Source organism: Eurypyga helias, unplaced genomic scaffold (genome assembly GCF_000690775.1).
Source record: "Eurypyga helias isolate BGI_N326 unplaced genomic scaffold, ASM69077v1 scaffold36956, whole genome shotgun sequence".
Taxonomy (NCBI): Eukaryota; Metazoa; Chordata; class Aves; order Eurypygiformes; family Eurypygidae; genus Eurypyga; species Eurypyga helias.
The window spans coordinates 1-18331 of record NW_010259142.1 but is presented as its reverse complement, the minus strand read 5'-3'; the positions used below and the strand labels follow the sequence as shown (position 1 = coordinate 18331).

The window sequence follows — 18331 nt, the reverse complement described above, 5'->3', positions numbered from 1 at the left end:
GGCTGTGGCAGCTCAGGTGTCTCTGCGGAGTCATTGTGTGCCAGTCCAAAGCACACTGACCTTGGAAACTTTGCTTCTGATAGAGGTTTTGCATGAAGTCTTCTCTAAGCAAAATACTTAAAGCTTACAATGAATACCATAAGAAATGGATGTAGTGGAATAAGCACAACAGTCCTTCAAGAATTATCTTTTTTTAATTCAGGTTTAGTTGAGGTTAATTGGCTCGTTTATAAAGGAAAAAAAGAGAACATGGAAACGAAAAGCTAATTATTTTTTAACTTCAATAAGATAGATAGCTGTCTTGATTTTTTTTTTTTTTTAAAAAGATGCATAACAGCAGAAATGGCTTTTCCAATGCCAGAGAGTAGCTGGAATTAAAGCAAGTCATGACTCGGTCCTCTGTTTAATGTCAGAGCTGCACTCCTAGTTCAGCTATACCCCTAGAAGTGGTATTTACCTAGCACAAAGGATTTCGCATGCTGGTTCCAGTGGAGAATGCTAACTTTCTGTTTCTGTTTTCTTTTAGGTTATGTTTCACACTATGTGCTGACTGTCTGTACTTACAGAAGATATTTAAAAACAAACAGACTTTTTTCCGATTTTGATTCCAGTGGAATCTGTGCTTTAGATTTTTGTCTTGTCAATTAAGTCCTGAAGCAATGCCTGTACAAGCTCCACAATGGACGGATTTTCTCTCCTGCCCAATTTGCACACAGACTTTCGACGAAACAATCCGGAAGCCCATCAGCTTGGGTTGTGGCCACACTGTCTGCAAGATGTGCCTCAACAAGCTCCACCGTAAGGCATGCCCTTTTGACCAGACCACTATCAACACAGACATTGAACTCCTTCCTGTGAACTCAGCCTTGCTGCAACTCGTGGGTGCTCAGGTATCAGTGTGTCTTGTGATTTTTTTTTTAATTTTTTTTTTTTTCAATCTTCCTGTGTTCTCCTTTTTGTAGACTGACTCTGACAAATATGGGTTTGAGACCGGTGACATGCTCTAGTAGAGGTGCCTGGAACTGCAGTCCAAATCATGATTCTGCTGGTTGCTGACTGTGATTCTGGGTTACATCTAACTTAGTGTAACTGTGAGCTGTCACCGGAACGGGTTGGTTCTATTCCCTTCCTTCTCCCCTAACTTGTATCTAGACATGCTCTGCCAAAAGGATGAACTGGGTCAGTGAGTTTATCTGGTGGGAAGCCCTTCTTCTGTTGTAGGTTACTTTACCTGACTCACCCTGTGGTCTTGTGATTGGATGTCCCAAAAGCAAGAGGGGAGATCGTAAGGGAAGACAGACGCATCTGGTAGCAGCCTTGATAAGTGCATTATGTTTAATTTCAAACTGTGCTCTGGAAATGCAGTTTTCCTAAGCTGACATGTTCATCTACATCCGTATAGGTGAAGGAGGGAAGTCTGCCTGAGATTCCCTTTTCCATTGAAACAGGTACTCATGAGATCAGCTGAACCAGTGATCTGGTGGACATGAGTAGTCCAGCAGCACTGGTCCTGATGGCAGCCGAGGAAAGGGGTGGGGATATGTGGAAGGCAGGATTGCCCTGTTCATCTGCAGCACAGACTTAAACTGACATAAGGTCATAATGGTTAGATCGCTGGAAGCTTCCTGTGCCCTATACCTCCCAAGGTAGTTAAGTATTGTAGACTTGGGGAGAGGAGAGACAATCATGTCTAACTTACAGGTGAGGAATAAAAATGTAGATAGGATGCAATGACCATAGCACGGTTATTGTTTTGTTCTGCTTCCATGTCTGGGCTCAGCTGAGTTGGCGGCAGCAGAAAACTCAGTGAGAATCATAGCTTAGGGAGAAGAGCTGTGTTGTGGAGGAAAGACAGATGTTCTTATGGATTTTTCATTAGGTACTGTGACATAGAGATCCAGACGTGGGTTTGCTCCTACTTTTTTTGTTTCGTTTATCAAGTAATGTGGGTAATATTGTTCTTCTGTGGTTTGTGGCATATAAGTTAATTCAGAAGTTGAAAAATTGAATTGTGTTTCTGGCTGAGCTATGTGACTCATCCCGCTCTGCAGGAGAGAGCAATGAGACTCTGCTTCCATTCCTGAGATATGTATATGCTGCCATCTTTGAAGAGCTTCCAAGCAGTGTGAAATCTGTGGGTGATGCCATAAATATTGTAATTCTCTTTCTTCCTTTTTTTCCTTTCTCTCTGGAGTTTCTAGAACAGTTCCAGCTGTATCCAAATGTCCACATTTATCATAAATGTCTTTTTCCTTCTGTGTGTTTTGGGTTGCTTTGGGTGCAATTTTTATGCTTTGTAAAAAGCTATGTGATAGCTTCAACTTGATCTTTAAAAGCAAGATGATCTGGAATGAGATGGAAAATCACCCTGGCTCTGTTACAGGTAACCAGAATTTTAGTCTGTTTTTGCTGGTTAGCCAGCTGGAGTTTCCTCCGTATGTGCGTGAGCTATGAAGAAGAAAGAGTGGCGTTATGATAGTACTGTATTTGTCTTGAGTGCTCTCTGAACTCTAGGTTCAGACTTTGAACTAGTAACATACTACTTGTGCTCCTTTCTGTATCTTAAATTTTTGTGATCCGAATTCAAAGGACCTTGTTTCATGGTGATGTTAAAGCTGCAGATGCCACCAAAAGAGACAGTATTCCCTTCCTTCTCACTTGCCACTCATTCCTGCAATGCTTGCTGCGTTTTGGTACCTAGTTGGTGACCTTAACTGGGTTTTATTACTGACAGACAAACTTTTACCTCAGGAGATATTTGCAACACTTCTCCCCAGTTCCTAATTTCACTGAGTGCGTGAATGAAATCACCATTCGGTGTAACTCACTCTCCTTTCTCTTCTTTCCCTTCCTGGCACCTGTTAGAGTGTGTTTCCCATGCTATGCTGTACTAGAAAGTGAGTACACTCCTTTGCTGAGAAGGACAGGGAAACAGTTGCTGACTTCCACTAGTCTCTCTCTGAGGCTATTCTTTTGAACCTTTTTACTGAAAAAGCCTTGGTTAAGGACAAAAAAAAGAAGTACTTTAGAGAAACTACAGTAATTTGGAACTCTGTCCTGTTAAGAAGGTGGGCTCTCTTCAGTACATACCAACAAAAATCTGCAGCCAGCTTCCAAAGCATTAGTGTCAGCTGCAGTGAAACGAAGCCCATTTTCTTGTGCCACTGGTTTAGTTTCAGGATGGTGTTAATGTTCCCTGTACAACTTAACTTGAGTCCACAGAGATGTGTAATACTTGTCTTTTGGAATTTATAATTTAAAAATAAGGTTTTATTTTTAGAAGGAAATACAGTGCAACACAAAGCTTGGGGGTAAGGGGTGGGGTGGGGAGCAGTGTGTTCTTTTCCCTTGGGGAGGCTTCGGAGAAGTTCACATGTTTCTAAGTGTTAAGTACTTTTTTTGCTGGAGGCAGAGGAGGAGACCAGGCAGTTTGAAACAAACTTATTTTGCTCTGGCTGGCAGCAGTGACAGGATTCCAGGACAAGTCTTGCTGGTTGGCTCTCACACAGGCACAATAGGTGAAATAAGCAGGACCACTGTACTGGTGGGGAGAATGTACTGAATTTGTCACACACACCCAGGGAAGCAGTAACCTATTTTTCTGACACCTCTCTGTGTAGGTTTGTCACTTTAATGGTGAGGAGAGGTCGTTTCTTCCTTGAATTACAGGCTCTTTCTCAGTCTTCTCTCTACCCACCCCTTTCCAAAAATGAAACTGGTTGCCCAGGTTATAGCCACCCTTGATGTGAAAATCCACTGTTGCAGAGTCAAGTTTCTGCTCCCCCTCCTGTAGCATGGCACACATCAGCAGTCGTTGCAGGGCCTATTCTTGAAGGCAGTGGTGGGGCAATTCAGCCCACGTGTAGATGAGTTAAGCCACATAAGACGATAGTGGGTGAGGGAGGAATGACACGCGATGGGATTTTAAGGGGAGGATAAGAATTATAGTTTCTGGGAGAGCTGGAAGGAGCTGAATGTTTAAGCAGGAGCTAAGCATACTGTGAGGGAAGGGAGGTACAGTGGCCTTAAACACAAATCAAAAAGTTGTTCATGGGATACTTTGCTTTTTAGACTTTGTGTGAAGAAATCCCTTAAGCCAGTTTCTGTGGGAATGAGGTTTTGAATTACAACTAGTCATGCGCCCACATACTTATTACTCACTATATGCAACTATTATAAACATTTGTCAGGCCAGTGTTTTGAAGGTGCATAATCATGGATCTGTCATCTAGTTTCTTCCGTCCTGTTTTTTCTAACACATGAAACAGCAGTGTGCACGTTCCAGACAAGTGACATTAGGTGGCAAAAATTCCTGTGGTGCTTTAATTTGTTTCATAGTCTCCTGCTGGACACGATAAATACAGTTCTAGGCATGAGGCAACGGAATCATGTATCTGAGGAGAGAATGGGTGGAGTGACCTTAACTCACAGCCCTTTCAAAAGGGGAAGTCTGCAGTTGCAGAGGTATTGGCAGCATGTTTGATAACGTTGTATTGCAACTTTTGGTGAAATGAGATGCCACAAAAGTGGAATTATCTGTGAAGAAGTTGTCCCTAGTGCAGATTCTTGAGAAACTGAAGACAGTAGGCTTTGGGTTTTGTTTGTGTGGTTTTTGGTAGAAAGCAAATAATTTGTTCTCAGAGTGGAAGAAAAATACCAGGGAAAACAGTTTTCATACCAGACAAAAAGGGGTTTGCTCTGTTGAGTATGTCTTCATGCTGTGCAATTAGATGTCTCATGGTAATTAGTGACAACTTCAGCTGACATCCTTCATCAGGTTACACTTAAATCACCAATTCAGAATCACTGCCTGGTATGAGATGATGCTTTAGCATGCATTTCCAGTCCCCTTCCTCATGCCTTCATAGCCTGCCTCTTCCTGCAGCTACAGGTGGCCATGCTGATGGGCGACATTCCACTGCCAAGGTGCTTACAGTCATTGCCATGGCAGATGCACGCAGAATGATCACAATTTTGAAGTAATTAAACGTCTGAGGTTATCTTCCCTGTCTTGTTCTAGTCCCTGTGCTGTGGTATCCCAACTAAAACCAACACAGCCCTGCTTGGGAGGTGTTTGTTATGTTACGTAAATATAGTTGCAGTGAAACCTCTGTTAAGGGTGCAGTGTCTGAGAGAATGGAATATTGAATGAGAATTACATTCATGAACTCACTCTGCAGGGCATCTATTTTGAGGCATTGTAAACAGAAGTGACTATAGCATCCTACATGCTATTGAAAGGGTATTTTGCAAAGGGGAAGCAAAAATGCATTGAAGTTGAATTATTTCTCCATTGTCCCTAAACAACAGATTTAGGGACAAAATTAAAATCCAGAGCTGCTGTGACTTTTACGAATCATGTCTTTACCGTTTTTCTCTTAGTAGATGCTGTTCTTATCTTTCTAACCCCAAAGTATTAAAATAAGTCTTGGAAGTGCATATAGTAGAACCAGCAAAAAGGGCAACTTATTGGTTAGTTTTACTGAGAGATGCATCCCATGACTGCAGATGAGGTGTGTGTGCAGAGAAATACATTTGTTCTCCTGAAGAATCCCGAAACCACAACATGAGCATCTTGTTTTATTGTGTAGTACTACACCTGCTCTGGTTCAGGATGAAAGTTAAATTTGCATCTTTAAGGCTCATTTTGCAAACAGTAGTGTGCAGCTTTTTGATTTTTACACTGCAGCTTCCCTTGCAAAGAGAAGAAATGGGAATGATGTGCAGATAGATGGTGTTGAATAGCTTGATTAAATCTTGGAAGTTTTTCTATGCCAGCTTTTTCCTGGGGGAGGGAGCAGCTTTCAGTTGCCTAGACAGTCCTTGTGTCTCTCTGGTGGAGTTGTGCTGTGTATGGCATTCCAAACCACTGCTGTCAGTGTGTGCTAAACCTACCTTAATTCAGGATTGAAATCCAGGGCTGAAAAAATGAAATCCGGGGCTTCCTGTCCGACGGCTGTTCCAAGCCTTCTTTGTCTGCTGGGTGTTGAGACGCTGTGGTTGTATTTCAGGTTGTTGCCGGTGCCAGACTGAATGCTTGCAGGAGTAAATAGGAATTTGCACAAGATACATTACGGCACTACATAGGGCAGAGACGCTGTAGTCTCTGTCTCGGCACAAATGCATGAGATGCACGTTGTTTGATCAATGAGCCAGTTCTGCTTGTATAACTTCCCAGACAGAAGCAGACTGCTAAAATGGCAGTGACTTTGAAAAGGAGGTGGAGTAGTCTGTTAACATGAAAGCAAATATTGAAGGTGTTAATATTTGTTTCCCAAATCCCAAGAAATCAGTCCAGCTGAGGCTGTTGCAACAGTTATGGCTGACCACTGTAAAATACAGTTGCAAAATCTCATTTTGCTCAGAACTTTCTTGTTTACCGGCAAAAAAATTCCACCCCCCACATCCCCCCAAAAAACCCCCAAAACACCACAAACAAATGCTACTCCATCCCTGAAATTTAAACAAAGCCAAAAAAACCCCAAACCTTCACAAATTAGCTGCAGTCTGTGAAAAGCATCCAGGCTAACCTGGCTGTCTTGATGGGATTAAACTTGGTTTTGTTTTTCTCTTTAACAGGAATAAAAAGGGAAGTGTCTTTGTGGCTGTTGTAATGATGTTAGTTTTAGGGCGGTATCAGCTCTCTTAATTGTGGCCTATGTTACACATGGAGATTTTTTTGTCACCTGCTGTAAAAGCAGGAGTTATGCAGCTAGGAAGTTTTTATTTTGCAATGTTTGTCAAGTGACCAACTCAGGACAAAGTTGCCTAATTCTGTAGAAGAGGTGTGATCAGATGATCGAAACAGGCAGGGTGCTTGCTATTAAAATTCATAGGAAGGCTCCTGTCCGCATTGGTGATGGCAACCATTCGCGTGTGTCTGGATGTATATATATTTTTATATACATTCACTGCTTTTATTTGCTGCTGCCATCATAGTCTTAGTCTTTACGTGGCTGGGTTGTACATGAAAGTTAGCAGGTTTGTTTGTGGCTGTCTTCAAGTCAAGAATTTAATGGCTCGTGCTTTTAGATTGGGGGCCTGGGTTGGTCCCTGTAAGCAGCTATGTGGGATTAGCGTGCTGTTACTGCCAGTGGGATATCGATGGATTTAGAAATAGAAGTTTGAGATCTGCTTGCACTTCAGTAGCATATGCAAAAAGTGCTTGTGTTTAGTCTTCTGAAATTTGCTTAAACTTTTAGGAATTGAACTGGAGGAAAACAAAACTGAAATTATAACTTGGGTGGGGTCCAACATTCCTTTGAAAAATCCTGATTTCTGGTGAATGTCTGAGTGAAGAAGTAAATGACACGACAACAAAAACCCACTAAAAAACCCAAAACACAACACCAAACAACCCACAACCAATACTGTAACTGGCCTGTGTTGTCAGATTAATACTTGCAAGTTGTGTTTGTATGCGCTGTGTAGGATAACTTGATACTGCTGCTTGGTAATTGGGTCTAGTCAGAATATGTTCCAAGGGTGTCCTAGTATATTTGCTGTGAAATATTTTCTCCCACTAATCCAGGTAGCTCAGATCACTTATTCCTGGATGATTGTAGAGCTGTGAGGCCCTAGGTACGAATCTGTGCTTACCAGACAAACCATGGTTTGCAGTTGGTTTTGGCCTGCCAGCTTTGGGGATGTCTCTGTATGTGTTATTTCAGCCAAACTTTTATAGTTACAAGAAATGCCATCTATCTTGTAATATTTTTTTTGTTATGGAGTAAGCCTTCTAGTTCCTGTCAACCACTAAATACAAGAAATCTGCTAACTATAATTAATTTTCATCTTCGTTTTTGCTGTGTTTTTAATGCTATTTATTCACTAAACAAGCTGAAAAAATGCTTACTAATATAGAAGGAACATAGAATGGGAACAAAACAGGAGTTTCTTGATGTTAACAGTCTTGATGTGGTGTTTGTAAGCATGACTGCCACTTATTTATGCTTCTTCATCATAGATGTGTATGTCATCTCTTTTCAGGTTCCTGAGCAGCAGCCAATTACATTGTGTAGTGGAGCTGAAGATACCAAGCATTATGAGGAGGGCAAGAAATGTGTGGAAGAATTAGCATTGTACCTCAAACCACTCAGCAGCGCGAGAGGTAATTCCTGCATTGTTTTCTTTGAAAATGAGAGCTGGAAACAAATAAGATTAAAAACAAACTATCCAATTAGTTTGTTTGAAAAATTGATATAACCATAGTTTAAAAACAAATGGAAACAAATTTCCTAAGCATTAGGATTGTTTTTGTGGGGGTGTTGTCTGTGTGTAATTTAAAGGCCTTATGTCAGACATAATACTCAGAAAAGGCTGAGGTATTTGGCTGCAGTATAGTAAGTTGAGACAAACTTTGTAAGTTGAGTTGACCTCTGCAGGCCAAGTAAAAATAGATAATTCCGGGGTTTTTGTTTGGGTTTGGGTTTTTTGAGTTGTGTTACGCTTTGTGATAACTGTAGTAATGCAGCTTGTTTGTGGAGGAGGAGTAAACTGAAAGAGCAAAGTTACTGCATATATAATATATAAGAGAAATAAGTAATACTCTATAAAATGTCTTATACAAGAGCTAGGTCAATCTGAGTAATTCTAATTTAACCAAACTGCACTGAGCTGAAGAGTGTGTATTTTATCTATATTACATGTGGTGGACTTGGAAAAATTTGTCAACTCAAGCAGTAGAGATGAACATCATGGGCATCAGGTTTTAAAAAATCAATTTTTACAAAAAGCTGTCTCAAGCGTTTCCTACTACTATAGTGTGATAATATCACAGAGTAGTATCATAGAATCACAGGATGGTTTGGGTTGGAAGGGACCTGAAAGATCACCCAGTTTCAACCCCCCTGCCATGGGCAGGGACACCTTCCACTAGGCCAGGTTGGTCAGAGCCTCATCCAGCCTGGCCTTGAACACTTCCAGGGATGGGGCATCCACAGCTTCTCTGGGCAACCTGTGGCAGTACCTCACCACCCTCTCCGTGAAGAACTTCTTCCTGATATCCAATCTAAACCTACCCACTTTGAATTTAAACCCGTTACCCCTTGTGCTGTCACTATAGGCCCTTGTAAAAAGTCCCCCCCCAGCTTCCTTGTAGCCCCCTCAGATACTGGAAGGTGCTAGAAGGTCTCCCTGGAGCCTTCTCTTCTCCAGGCTGAACGAGCCCAACTCTCCCAGCCTGTCCCCATAGCAGAGGTGCTCCAGTCCTCTGGGCGTCTCCGTGGCCTCCTCTGGACTTGCTCCAACTGGTCTGTATTGTTCTTATGTTGAGGGTTTCCACAGCTGGACTTAGTACTCCAGGTGGGGTCTCACAAGTAGTGACCCAATGTACAAGGTCTGTGCCGTAGAACAGACTCAGTATGGCAGCCATGTCTAGCAAGTCACTTGTTCTTTAACCTGGTTCAAGTGGCTCTCAGCACATTTGTGAATCACAGGTTTTGCACATAATTAAACATCAATCAGTTTTGAACTCGTGTAAGTTCAGTTTGGCTGGGCCAAAGAAGTGGAGATACCTGATGCAGACCAAAACCCAAATGTCTTGTGAAAACAGACAAATGGTCAAAGGCGGCAGTGATCCCTGAAGGCCCATGCGTAAAGGAACTGCATTATGATCCTACCCTTACCTGGGAATCCATATGGGAGGGTGCAAGACAGGCTTCCAACATGGAGAGAGAATTCATTAGAGGTTCCACGTTCTTAGAGAGCCATGTCAGTCAGTCTCAAGGCTTAAACCTGTGGGACACCAGAAGTGTTTGCTTTTAAAGCTTAGTAAAGCTGACAAAAATGAACTTCTGATATACCTTCTCTAATGTTCTGTTCAGCAAAGTGGACATCAGGGGAACTAGGTTTGCACTTGTGCAAGCCTTCAACTGTAAAAGTACTGTAAAAGAGGAGATGTGAGGTAGTTTATTTTTTTTCCTGCTTCATTTTGTTTTGAAGGTGTGGGTCTTAACAGTACTACTCAGAGCGTACTAAGTCGTCCCATGCAAAGGAAACTTGTGACATTAGTTCACTGCCAGCTAGTGGAGGAAGAAGGGCGGATCAGAGCCATGCGTGCTGCACGGTCGCTTGGTGAAAGGACAGTCACAGAGCTCATTCTTCAGCATCAAAATCCTCAGCAGCTCTCTTCAAACCTCTGGGCTGCAGTGAGAGCCAGAGGGTGCCAGTTCCTTGGACCAGGTAGGTAACATCACGGTACTACTTCTGTACTAGAAGCAATTCAGGAGGATTGATAAATGGATTGTCAAATTGTCTGAGTGATTTCATTAGGCAGGGATTTAATTTCTTAATAGTAGGTCTGCAGAATTAATGATACATCTGTTGGGCTGCTGTCACGGACTTTCTCACATTTCTAGTGCTTCTGAAAGTCTTCTATAACATTCAGACTAATATGTGCCCTTTTGTTCTTGTGATAAGATAAAATGGAGGTAGTTTCTCGCTTGCTGTTCTTTGAAGAGGAATACACTTTGAAAACTCTTATATTAATAATCAGGAGGTATAGACAGGAACAAAGAAGTCTTCCTAGAATCTGATACCCAAAATAGAACAAATAATTAAAAAATTTTAATAAGTCCTATTTTCCTTGCATTTATCCCCCACCAGCAATGCAAGAGGAGGCTTTAAAGCTGGTTCTGCTGGCTCTGGAAGATGGATCTGCTTTGTCACGAAAAGTCTTGGTTCTCTTTGTGGTTCAGAGGCTGGAGCCACGATTTCCTCAGGCTTCCAAAACTAGCATTGGGCATGTTGTCCAGCTGCTGTACAGAGCCTCATGCTTCAAGGTATGAAGAAGATTATGCTTGTAGAGTTCATAATGCTATGAAAACCATTGGTTTTAATTTTCAGTCTTCATTGTCCTACAACATTAAATGTGCCTAAAAATATGGGTATATTTCTAAAAATGAGAAAGCATTCTCATTAAGTTCCAAGTGTGTTTGGAGAGTTCTTTCTACAGCTGTGGTGGCAGTATAGGCTGAAATTGCCACTTTAAGCTGTAAAGCTAAGTTTTGACTGTCCAGCTTTAACAAATGCACAGTAACAAAGCTTGTATGTAAGCCAGTATAAGAGGCTTAAAGCTGGAAAATCCCCAGTTCTGTTAATTGAGTGGTGGTGTGGTTAGAAACATGGAAATATGAGGCTGTTTGATATCTGAGTTGTAAAAAGAAAACTTAAGCTGCTCATTGGATTTGGCAGTATTTAATGCTCCATTCCCAGGTGCTCAACTTAAATGTTACCCACTTTTGTTAAATGAGGAGAATAGTGCTTCGTTGCTGCTAATTGTACACTTCAACAAAATTCTGCAATACAAACAAAATATCTTGACTGGAGAAGCAGGGTGTGGATGCTGTCAGGTTGTTCAGGAAGTGTGACACTTCCTCCAGTATCTGGGCCAGAGTTATTTGTTTGGTATCCATTTCATAGTGGTTCCACTTTATAAAGAGTGTGTTACTCTAGTAGGAACTAGAGTTCACTGCATAGTATCGTAATTCAGTTTAGTGTGGGAGGAGGAACTCCGTTGTTGGCTGAAGATTTCAGTTCCCTTGGGCTTTACATAATCTCTGGCTTATCCTACTTAACTGTATTTGGCTTGTTTCTCCCCACTAGGTGACAAAGCGAGATGAGGATTCCTCCCTGATGCAACTGAAGGAGGAATTTCGGACTTACGAAGCTCTGAGAAGGGAACATGATTCCCAGATAGTTCAAATTGCTATGGAAGCAGGTTTACGCATTGCACCAGATCAGTGGTCCTCACTGTTATACGGAGACCAGTCTCACAAATCCCACATGCAGTCTATCATTGACAAGGTAAAGCCACCTAAAACCAGCCCAGTCTTGTTTGCAACTGCAGTAGATTTAAGTACTTGTAACAGGAATTTACAAATTGGGCCTGTGTTTACTCACCCATTAGTCATTTGCTCTGTTATTTCAGAACCCACTATAGCCTAAATAATTGGAATATATATTTGTAACATAATCTTGCTCCCTCTGCCATCCTGCTGTCTTTCTACTTTACCTCTTTCTGCACATGGGAAGCCACAAAGGTTAGCAGCACAGCTGGTAACTGCCGTTGTAGTCAGAGGTTAATGGTTCATGTTTCCAGACAGGAAGCTAGTGTGGAAAGAAAACCAGACCCCTAGTCTATACCTGAAGTAAGAAAGAGAGCTGGAAGCACATTTCTTAAATAAAATTACTTCACCTCTGGAAAGCCCAGATTTTGCTTTGTTTGGAGGGAACATAGTATAAATGGGCTTTTAAATTAGGGAGCTCACATGTAAGTGCCTAAGTTAGGTGGGATTGGTGAATGGGCACAAAAGCTGTGAAACTGTTGCTTTTGATGCTGTGCAGGAGAATTAGCCTCAGGATTGGTCTGCTGTATATTTATGCATTTGCCCACCTTTTCCAGTGTCCTGCCAGACATCTCCCAAAGGAGCTACGTAGAATTAAAGGATTTTGAATACTGAAGTTGTGTGATGTGTCTTGCTCTTTGCTGTACTCAGTTTAAAGCAGGGTGTGAATGTGCTGGTTTGGGGAATGGAGATATGTCTGCAGAAAAAAATGAATGCTTTCTAATATTCTGTACTTTTTTTCTGGGTGCCAGCACAGTAAAGAGATAGCCTTGCTGGAAATAACAGCAGCCTCTTTCGTCTGTTTAGAACAGTATTTTAACCCACGACGTCAAGGAAATGTGTGTTCTTAATGCCCAAGGAGGAATTTAATAGGAGGTGCTGAAATGGGCCTGTGCAAAAAAAAAATAAATGACCAAAAATAATCCACATTTTATGCCAGTTTTGAAAATGGCTCTTGTGAGCTTGTGGAGCAAACTTCAGAAACCACGAGGATTGCTTTGCCTGTAGAAAGTTAATGATTATAATTTTTTCAAGTTGCAGACCCCAGCCTCATTTGCACAGAGTGTTCAGGAATTAACTATCGCTCTTCAGAGGACTGGAGACCCAGCTAACTTGAATCGTCTTCGACCTCACCTAGAGCTCCTGGCAAATATTGATCCCAGTCCAGGTAAGTCTGATGTTTTATAAAAACCTTTAACTTGCTGTTTAGCAAGAGGAGCTTAACACTGTTAAAGGGTTGAAAGCTGTTCATCAAGTGGAAGGAAACATCCTCTAACTCATAAACAACATTCTTGAGCAGTATTTGTAACCAGCCTAGGAACAGCAGTAATCTCTGTGAGGATTAACTTCACTATTCTGAAGCTAAAATAGATTCAGAAGTATGGCAGGAATAATTTTACCACTCTCTGAAGAGGGCTTCCTCATTTGACAGCACTGGGTGAGCATGGGTGAGGATGCTGAATACACACAATCCTGTGGTGTAACATTTGATACTGGGCCATGCTAAATGGGGGGAGTGCAGCAGTCTTAGCTTCTTCCTTTTCCCTGTTTTACTACACATGCTGGTATTGGAAACTGGATTTGGAAACAACAGGAAGATTGATAGAACCACAGTGCTTAATGAAGAGCCTTAACTGCTGCTCTGAGATATCTTTCTCTCCAGTTCTTTACCAGAGCAAACAATTTGTTTGCACAACAGGAGGAGTCTTCAAGAAAACACCTAACAGATTAAGGACTTCCATTAACTTATCTATAAATTGTATGTCTCTTTCTTTGTTCTTGAAATTGTGTGTGTTAGTTTTTTGTTCTGAGGTCTCTAGCCCACAGACATTGCACTTGGACGACTCTTAGAGACACCTTAAAATCATAAAGCATCCTCTGTGTAGACCATTTTGGAATCCAAAGTAGAATTTTGATAGACTGAATAGGCAGAAGGTGGTTAAAAGTCAGTTTAAACAAGAAAGATTTGTTATCCTAGGGAATTTAGTATTTTTCTTGTTAATGTGTAATTCTGTGAGGGTGTGAAAACAGTCTGGGAAAGGGAAGTCAGTTGAAAAGAATGTAACTGGGAAATAAAATATAAGCTGTTGGCAGAGGAGAGGAAGGTAGAAATGGTTGAAAAAGTCAGCAGCACTCTGAGGATGGACCACCTGAGGGAGAAGGGAAGGGACAGAAGGGAGAATGCAGTGTCTTAAAGTTTTATTTTATACCCATTAGTATTTGTAAAATCGATATTAATTTCAGAATAGTGTGAAGGCCTAAACTAGGACTTAAGGAGATGAAAAGTTGTAGTTCTTAGTTTCTGTTTGTGTAAATAAACAAACGTACCTTCCAAATGAGGACCAGTTGTACTTTACAGTTAAAGGAGATGTAGTGCTTTCTTCACACGTCTTTCATACTGTAACAAGTCAGGGACAAAACTGTGTGCGTACTGCATATTTGTTAGCCAAAGACTGAGATGGAAAGTGGAATCACTAGCAGCCTCACTGAGTTTCAGTAGCTGAGTCTGATCTTGGTGTTGCTATTCTGAGTTGCTCCCCTGCTGTTCTGTACGTACGTTGAAGTTTTTCTGGAAAAGTTCAATCCTTGTGAGTGGAATAGAGTTTAGTTATGCTAAAGAACTTGGAAGGTGTTTAGTGAAGTGCTTTGAGGTCCCATGTTTTGTAGCAGAGTATGCAGGCACACGGTGGGAGTGTCTCTGTTGGAACAGATCAGGAAAGTAAATGGGCTAGAAAGAACAAGTGCCCCTATAGAACTAAAATTAATTTGTTCACATGAATAAATTTGACACAATTTGACATGCTAATAATAGTCTTGCTGGCTCATTTGATATTTTGTGTGGTTCAAATCTTGAGTCTATATGTAGATTTATTCTTTAAGTGGTACATATCCCTGAATTAAGCTGCTGAATGTTTTTTATATAATGACACATTTCCAATAAAATCTTTCTGACTGTCTATGAAGTTGTATGATACTGATGGTTTCTTTGTAACTGGTTTTGGAAAATCCTCCTGACTTTTCTTTTTCTTTTTATATTCTCTCTTTGGTGTCAATGCAATAGATGCTCCACCTCCAACATGGGAACAACTGGAAAATGGACTAGTTGCAGTGAGGACTGTGGTTCATGGTTTAGTTGATTATATCCAGAACCACAGCAAGAAAGGAACAGATCAGCAACAGGTAAAAGCTAAATCATTTAGGAAATGCTTACCCCTAAATTTTGTTGGCTATATCCAATAGTGGAGGTTTACTGACGTAATCTGGAGAGTTTTGATATGACAAGGAGCTGATTAAAATTATCACTGCTGCATCATATTTAAACAAAAAAGAAACAAGAAAGGAAAAAACCCAAACCAGCACCCCCTTACCCCTTCAGTACCTGTTACGTTAATTTGCACAGCTCACTAGGATGAAAACAGTTGGAACCAGCTGCAAGCTTAGAGAAATCAGTGAACAACCCTCTTGAATAGCTGGTCTGTGGGAATTTTGGGGGGGTGGTTTAAATGTGACACATTTTGGCCAGGTGGCTCTGTTTTAATGGAATTATTCTTATACCTGTTTTAATGGCGTGTAAAGTTTAAAGATTTGGGAAGGATTAATGTAAAGGTGCAATCCAAGTTCCTGAAGTGAAATGTTTTGTTTTGGAAACAAAATGATGTTGCCAAATATATATATTGGCTTATCTCCTAGTTATCTTCTCACATGTTCCTTTGATCTCATTTTGTTGTATAGCTAAGTTGGTGTAAATGCTAGCTGCTGCTGAGACAGAGCTGCCTGTCATACATTCACATTCCCTCCCTTGCTTTGGCATTCATCCTCTTGGAGAGCTGGTTCGGGGAGCTGAACTAGTGAAAAGATGATCTCTGCCAAAAAAAAAAAAAATCGCGAATCAGAGTGAATTATTTCTGCTGTTTTACTTTTTTGCATTCGTTGGGATGCCTAATGAGCACTATTAGCAGCAAAAGGAAAAGCAGTAGGAATACACAAGTGGAAACTGGGGTAAGGAAAACATTGAGGGTTTTTGTTCTGGTGAGACTGATGCCTAGAATTGGTACATGCTGTGCCACTTGGAAGGGAACCCAAAGCCTCCCAAGTGGGAAAGGGGACATCTGCCGAGCATGGGGCAGAGTTTTCCTGGCTGGCAGCAGAGGCCAGCAGAGAGCTGTGCGTGTACACCCTGCTTAAATCCTTTTTTTTGCTACCATGGTGGGGAAGATGACTTCTTACAGGTATACATCTTTTGGCTGAGTTTCTCGGAAAGTAAGAGTTGACTTTTACATACCTTTCCCTTGGTGGGAACACTGATAGGGTATTTCTGCCTCTGATTTTTTTCTGCTGTAAAAACTGTAGGAACTTAAATGTCTTTGAGACCACCTCTGGCCTTCTGTCAAAATGTGTTTAGAGAGACTGAGAAATGGGCATATGTGCTGACAGCAAGGTTGCAGGAAGACCTTGTTTCTTGGGAAACTTAAAAATACAGGAGACAACCCATACCCTGCTGATCTGTGTAGGAATAAGATTGCATCCTCAACTAGTGATAGAAGTAATTATCACATATAGTTAAGAGATTATTAGTCCAAAGGGAGGTAAAAGGGGACTTGATGAAATTCAACTCTTGGAGAGATCAAAGGGATACTCAGGTGCCATTTTGAGTTAAAAAAGAAAAAGGGAAAAGTAACAGACCAAATTGCATTTATTTTCAATCTACCACAAAGCTTGATGAATGTTTGGCAATTTCTGATTAAGCATGATTATTTTTTCACCTTGTATAAATTTTGTTCACTGAACTGTTTTCTGAAACACAACAGCTGTGTTCCAATCGAATTCCGGTAAGGAATTTGAATAGAAATGTTTTAAAAACCGGATAGTGACTTAGTTGTCAAAATATTAACCCCTGAATCTATTCATACTGTTGAAGAACCAAACACAGATGCTGCTCCAGTCACTTCTTTCACATTAGGTACTTCGGGAACATTTAGATTGAAAGAATTATCAACAATCGTAGAGGGTACGTTCAGCTCCTGGTTAAGAACGCTTATGTTCAGGTATCTCACCTGGTTTCTTTAACCTTGTCAGCCTCCTCAGCACAGCAAGTACAAGACATACATGTGCCGAGATATGAAACAGAGAGGAGGATGCCCCCGAGGGGCCAGCTGCACCTTTGCACATTCACAGGAGGAGCTAGAAAAGTAAGTGTACCTCTGTCGGTAGAAATCGGCCTCTCTCTTTGTTTCATCCTATCCATGCGAATTATTTATGTCTGCGGGCAGGGAGAGGAGGTGTAACTTGTCCGTTACATTAGTGAGAAATAATGGGAAAACTTGGAACACCTCTTCAGTTTCAGAGCTGTTTATCCTTAAATACGGGATGTTTTGCTTCGTTCAACAGTAATGCACCTCTGAAAGTTTGTTTACACAGGTGTAATTTGGGAATTGGAGGTGGGCTGTTTGTCTTAAGTGTGACTAAAGATACTGTTTGACTGCATCCATGGTGGTCATTGGTTTGTGTGTATTTCTCATTTTGCCTTTATGTTCAGGTGTGAGAAGTTGCTAGCAGTTTTCCAGATGTAGGGATTCTCTTGGTTCTTCTGTGCTGCTAGGGCTGTCCAGAGAGCTAAAAATGAGCATGGCAAGGGTTTTTTCCTGCCACAGTTTCTTTGAAGCTTTCTGACAGCTTGCACATACAGTAACCTTGAAGTGGTTAAAGCTATTGTTGCAGAGTGGTCAAATGAAGTGTGCAGTAAAAAGCTACGTTCATTGCAGTTTTAGAGTTTCTAGTTATCCAAAAGGAAGCTGCTGCTGTTCTGAAGGTGGTTTTAATTTTTTTTTTAAGTGAAATGGATTATTTACGAGTTAAAACCACATAGTATTTATTTCTTTTATGCACTATATACAATTTGTTACTTTTTGGGGGGGCTAAAATAATTTGCATCTTTCAAAGAAAAGGTGTGCTTTTTTAATTTGAAGAAAACTCCAAAGATTTGGAAATGGTATGCAGTCTGTCTCTTTTTTTTTTCCCTCCCCTTTTTTTTTTTTCCTTTTTCTTCCCCTTAATCTAAAACTTGAATTAGTATGGCACTTCGTTGGCGGTATAGCCAGCAGGCAGGGAAGAAAGAGCAGAGCACGTGGTGTTCAAATGACAAAGGCAGTTGTTCAGATGATCAGAGAATAGGCCTTTGAGTTTTCCTTTTGTCACTGTGTTAAGTAAATGGAGATTGGTAGTGCTGGTTTGGATGGTTAACAAGGGTAGTGAGTCAGTGCCTCTGCACTAGTGATGTCTGTCAAGGAGGACTGTTTGTCAGCTTTGCAGGTAGAGGAGGCCTGTTGCATCCAGACTGGCTGGCACGCATGTTTAACGATGTTGTGGGGTCAAGCGAATGCTAGTTCTGTTTTGGGTTGCAGCAGTTTCTGTAGGTGGTTGAGGAACTTTGAGTTCTGATTCTTCCTTGTACCTTTTACCCGAGAAGTTACCCGAGAGGTTAGAGA

The 18331-nt window shown here is 41.2% G+C and overlaps 1 protein-coding gene across 1 annotated transcript; it reads left to right on the top strand.

Moving 5' to 3' along the window:
• The first annotated feature begins 659 nt into the window (after positions 1–659).
• Positions 660–17039, top strand: LOC104511831 (roquin-1). The gene is made up of 8 exons (XM_010154592.1): positions 660–890; positions 7990–8110; positions 9943–10182; positions 10606–10781; positions 11605–11805; positions 12882–13014; positions 14908–15026; positions 16923–17039. Exons 1-8 carry the CDS (start codon positions 660–662, stop codon positions 17037–17039), a joined length of 1338 nt encoding a protein of 445 aa, XP_010152894.1.
• Positions 17040–18331: the final 1292 nt, after the last annotated feature.

Bases quoted from the DNA above. Each gene is read 5' to 3' on its own strand.
- LOC104511831 (XM_010154592.1), top strand. From the start codon at position 660: ATGCCTGTACAAGCTCCACAATGGACGGATTTTCTCTCCTGCCCAATT. The intron at 10,183-10,605 runs GTAGGTAACATC...ATCCCCCACCAG, and splicing joins GTGCCAGTTCCTTGGACCAG to CAATGCAAGAGGAGGCTTTA. The intron at 13,015-14,907 runs GTAAGTCTGATG...TCAATGCAATAG, and splicing joins AAATATTGATCCCAGTCCAG to ATGCTCCACCTCCAACATGG.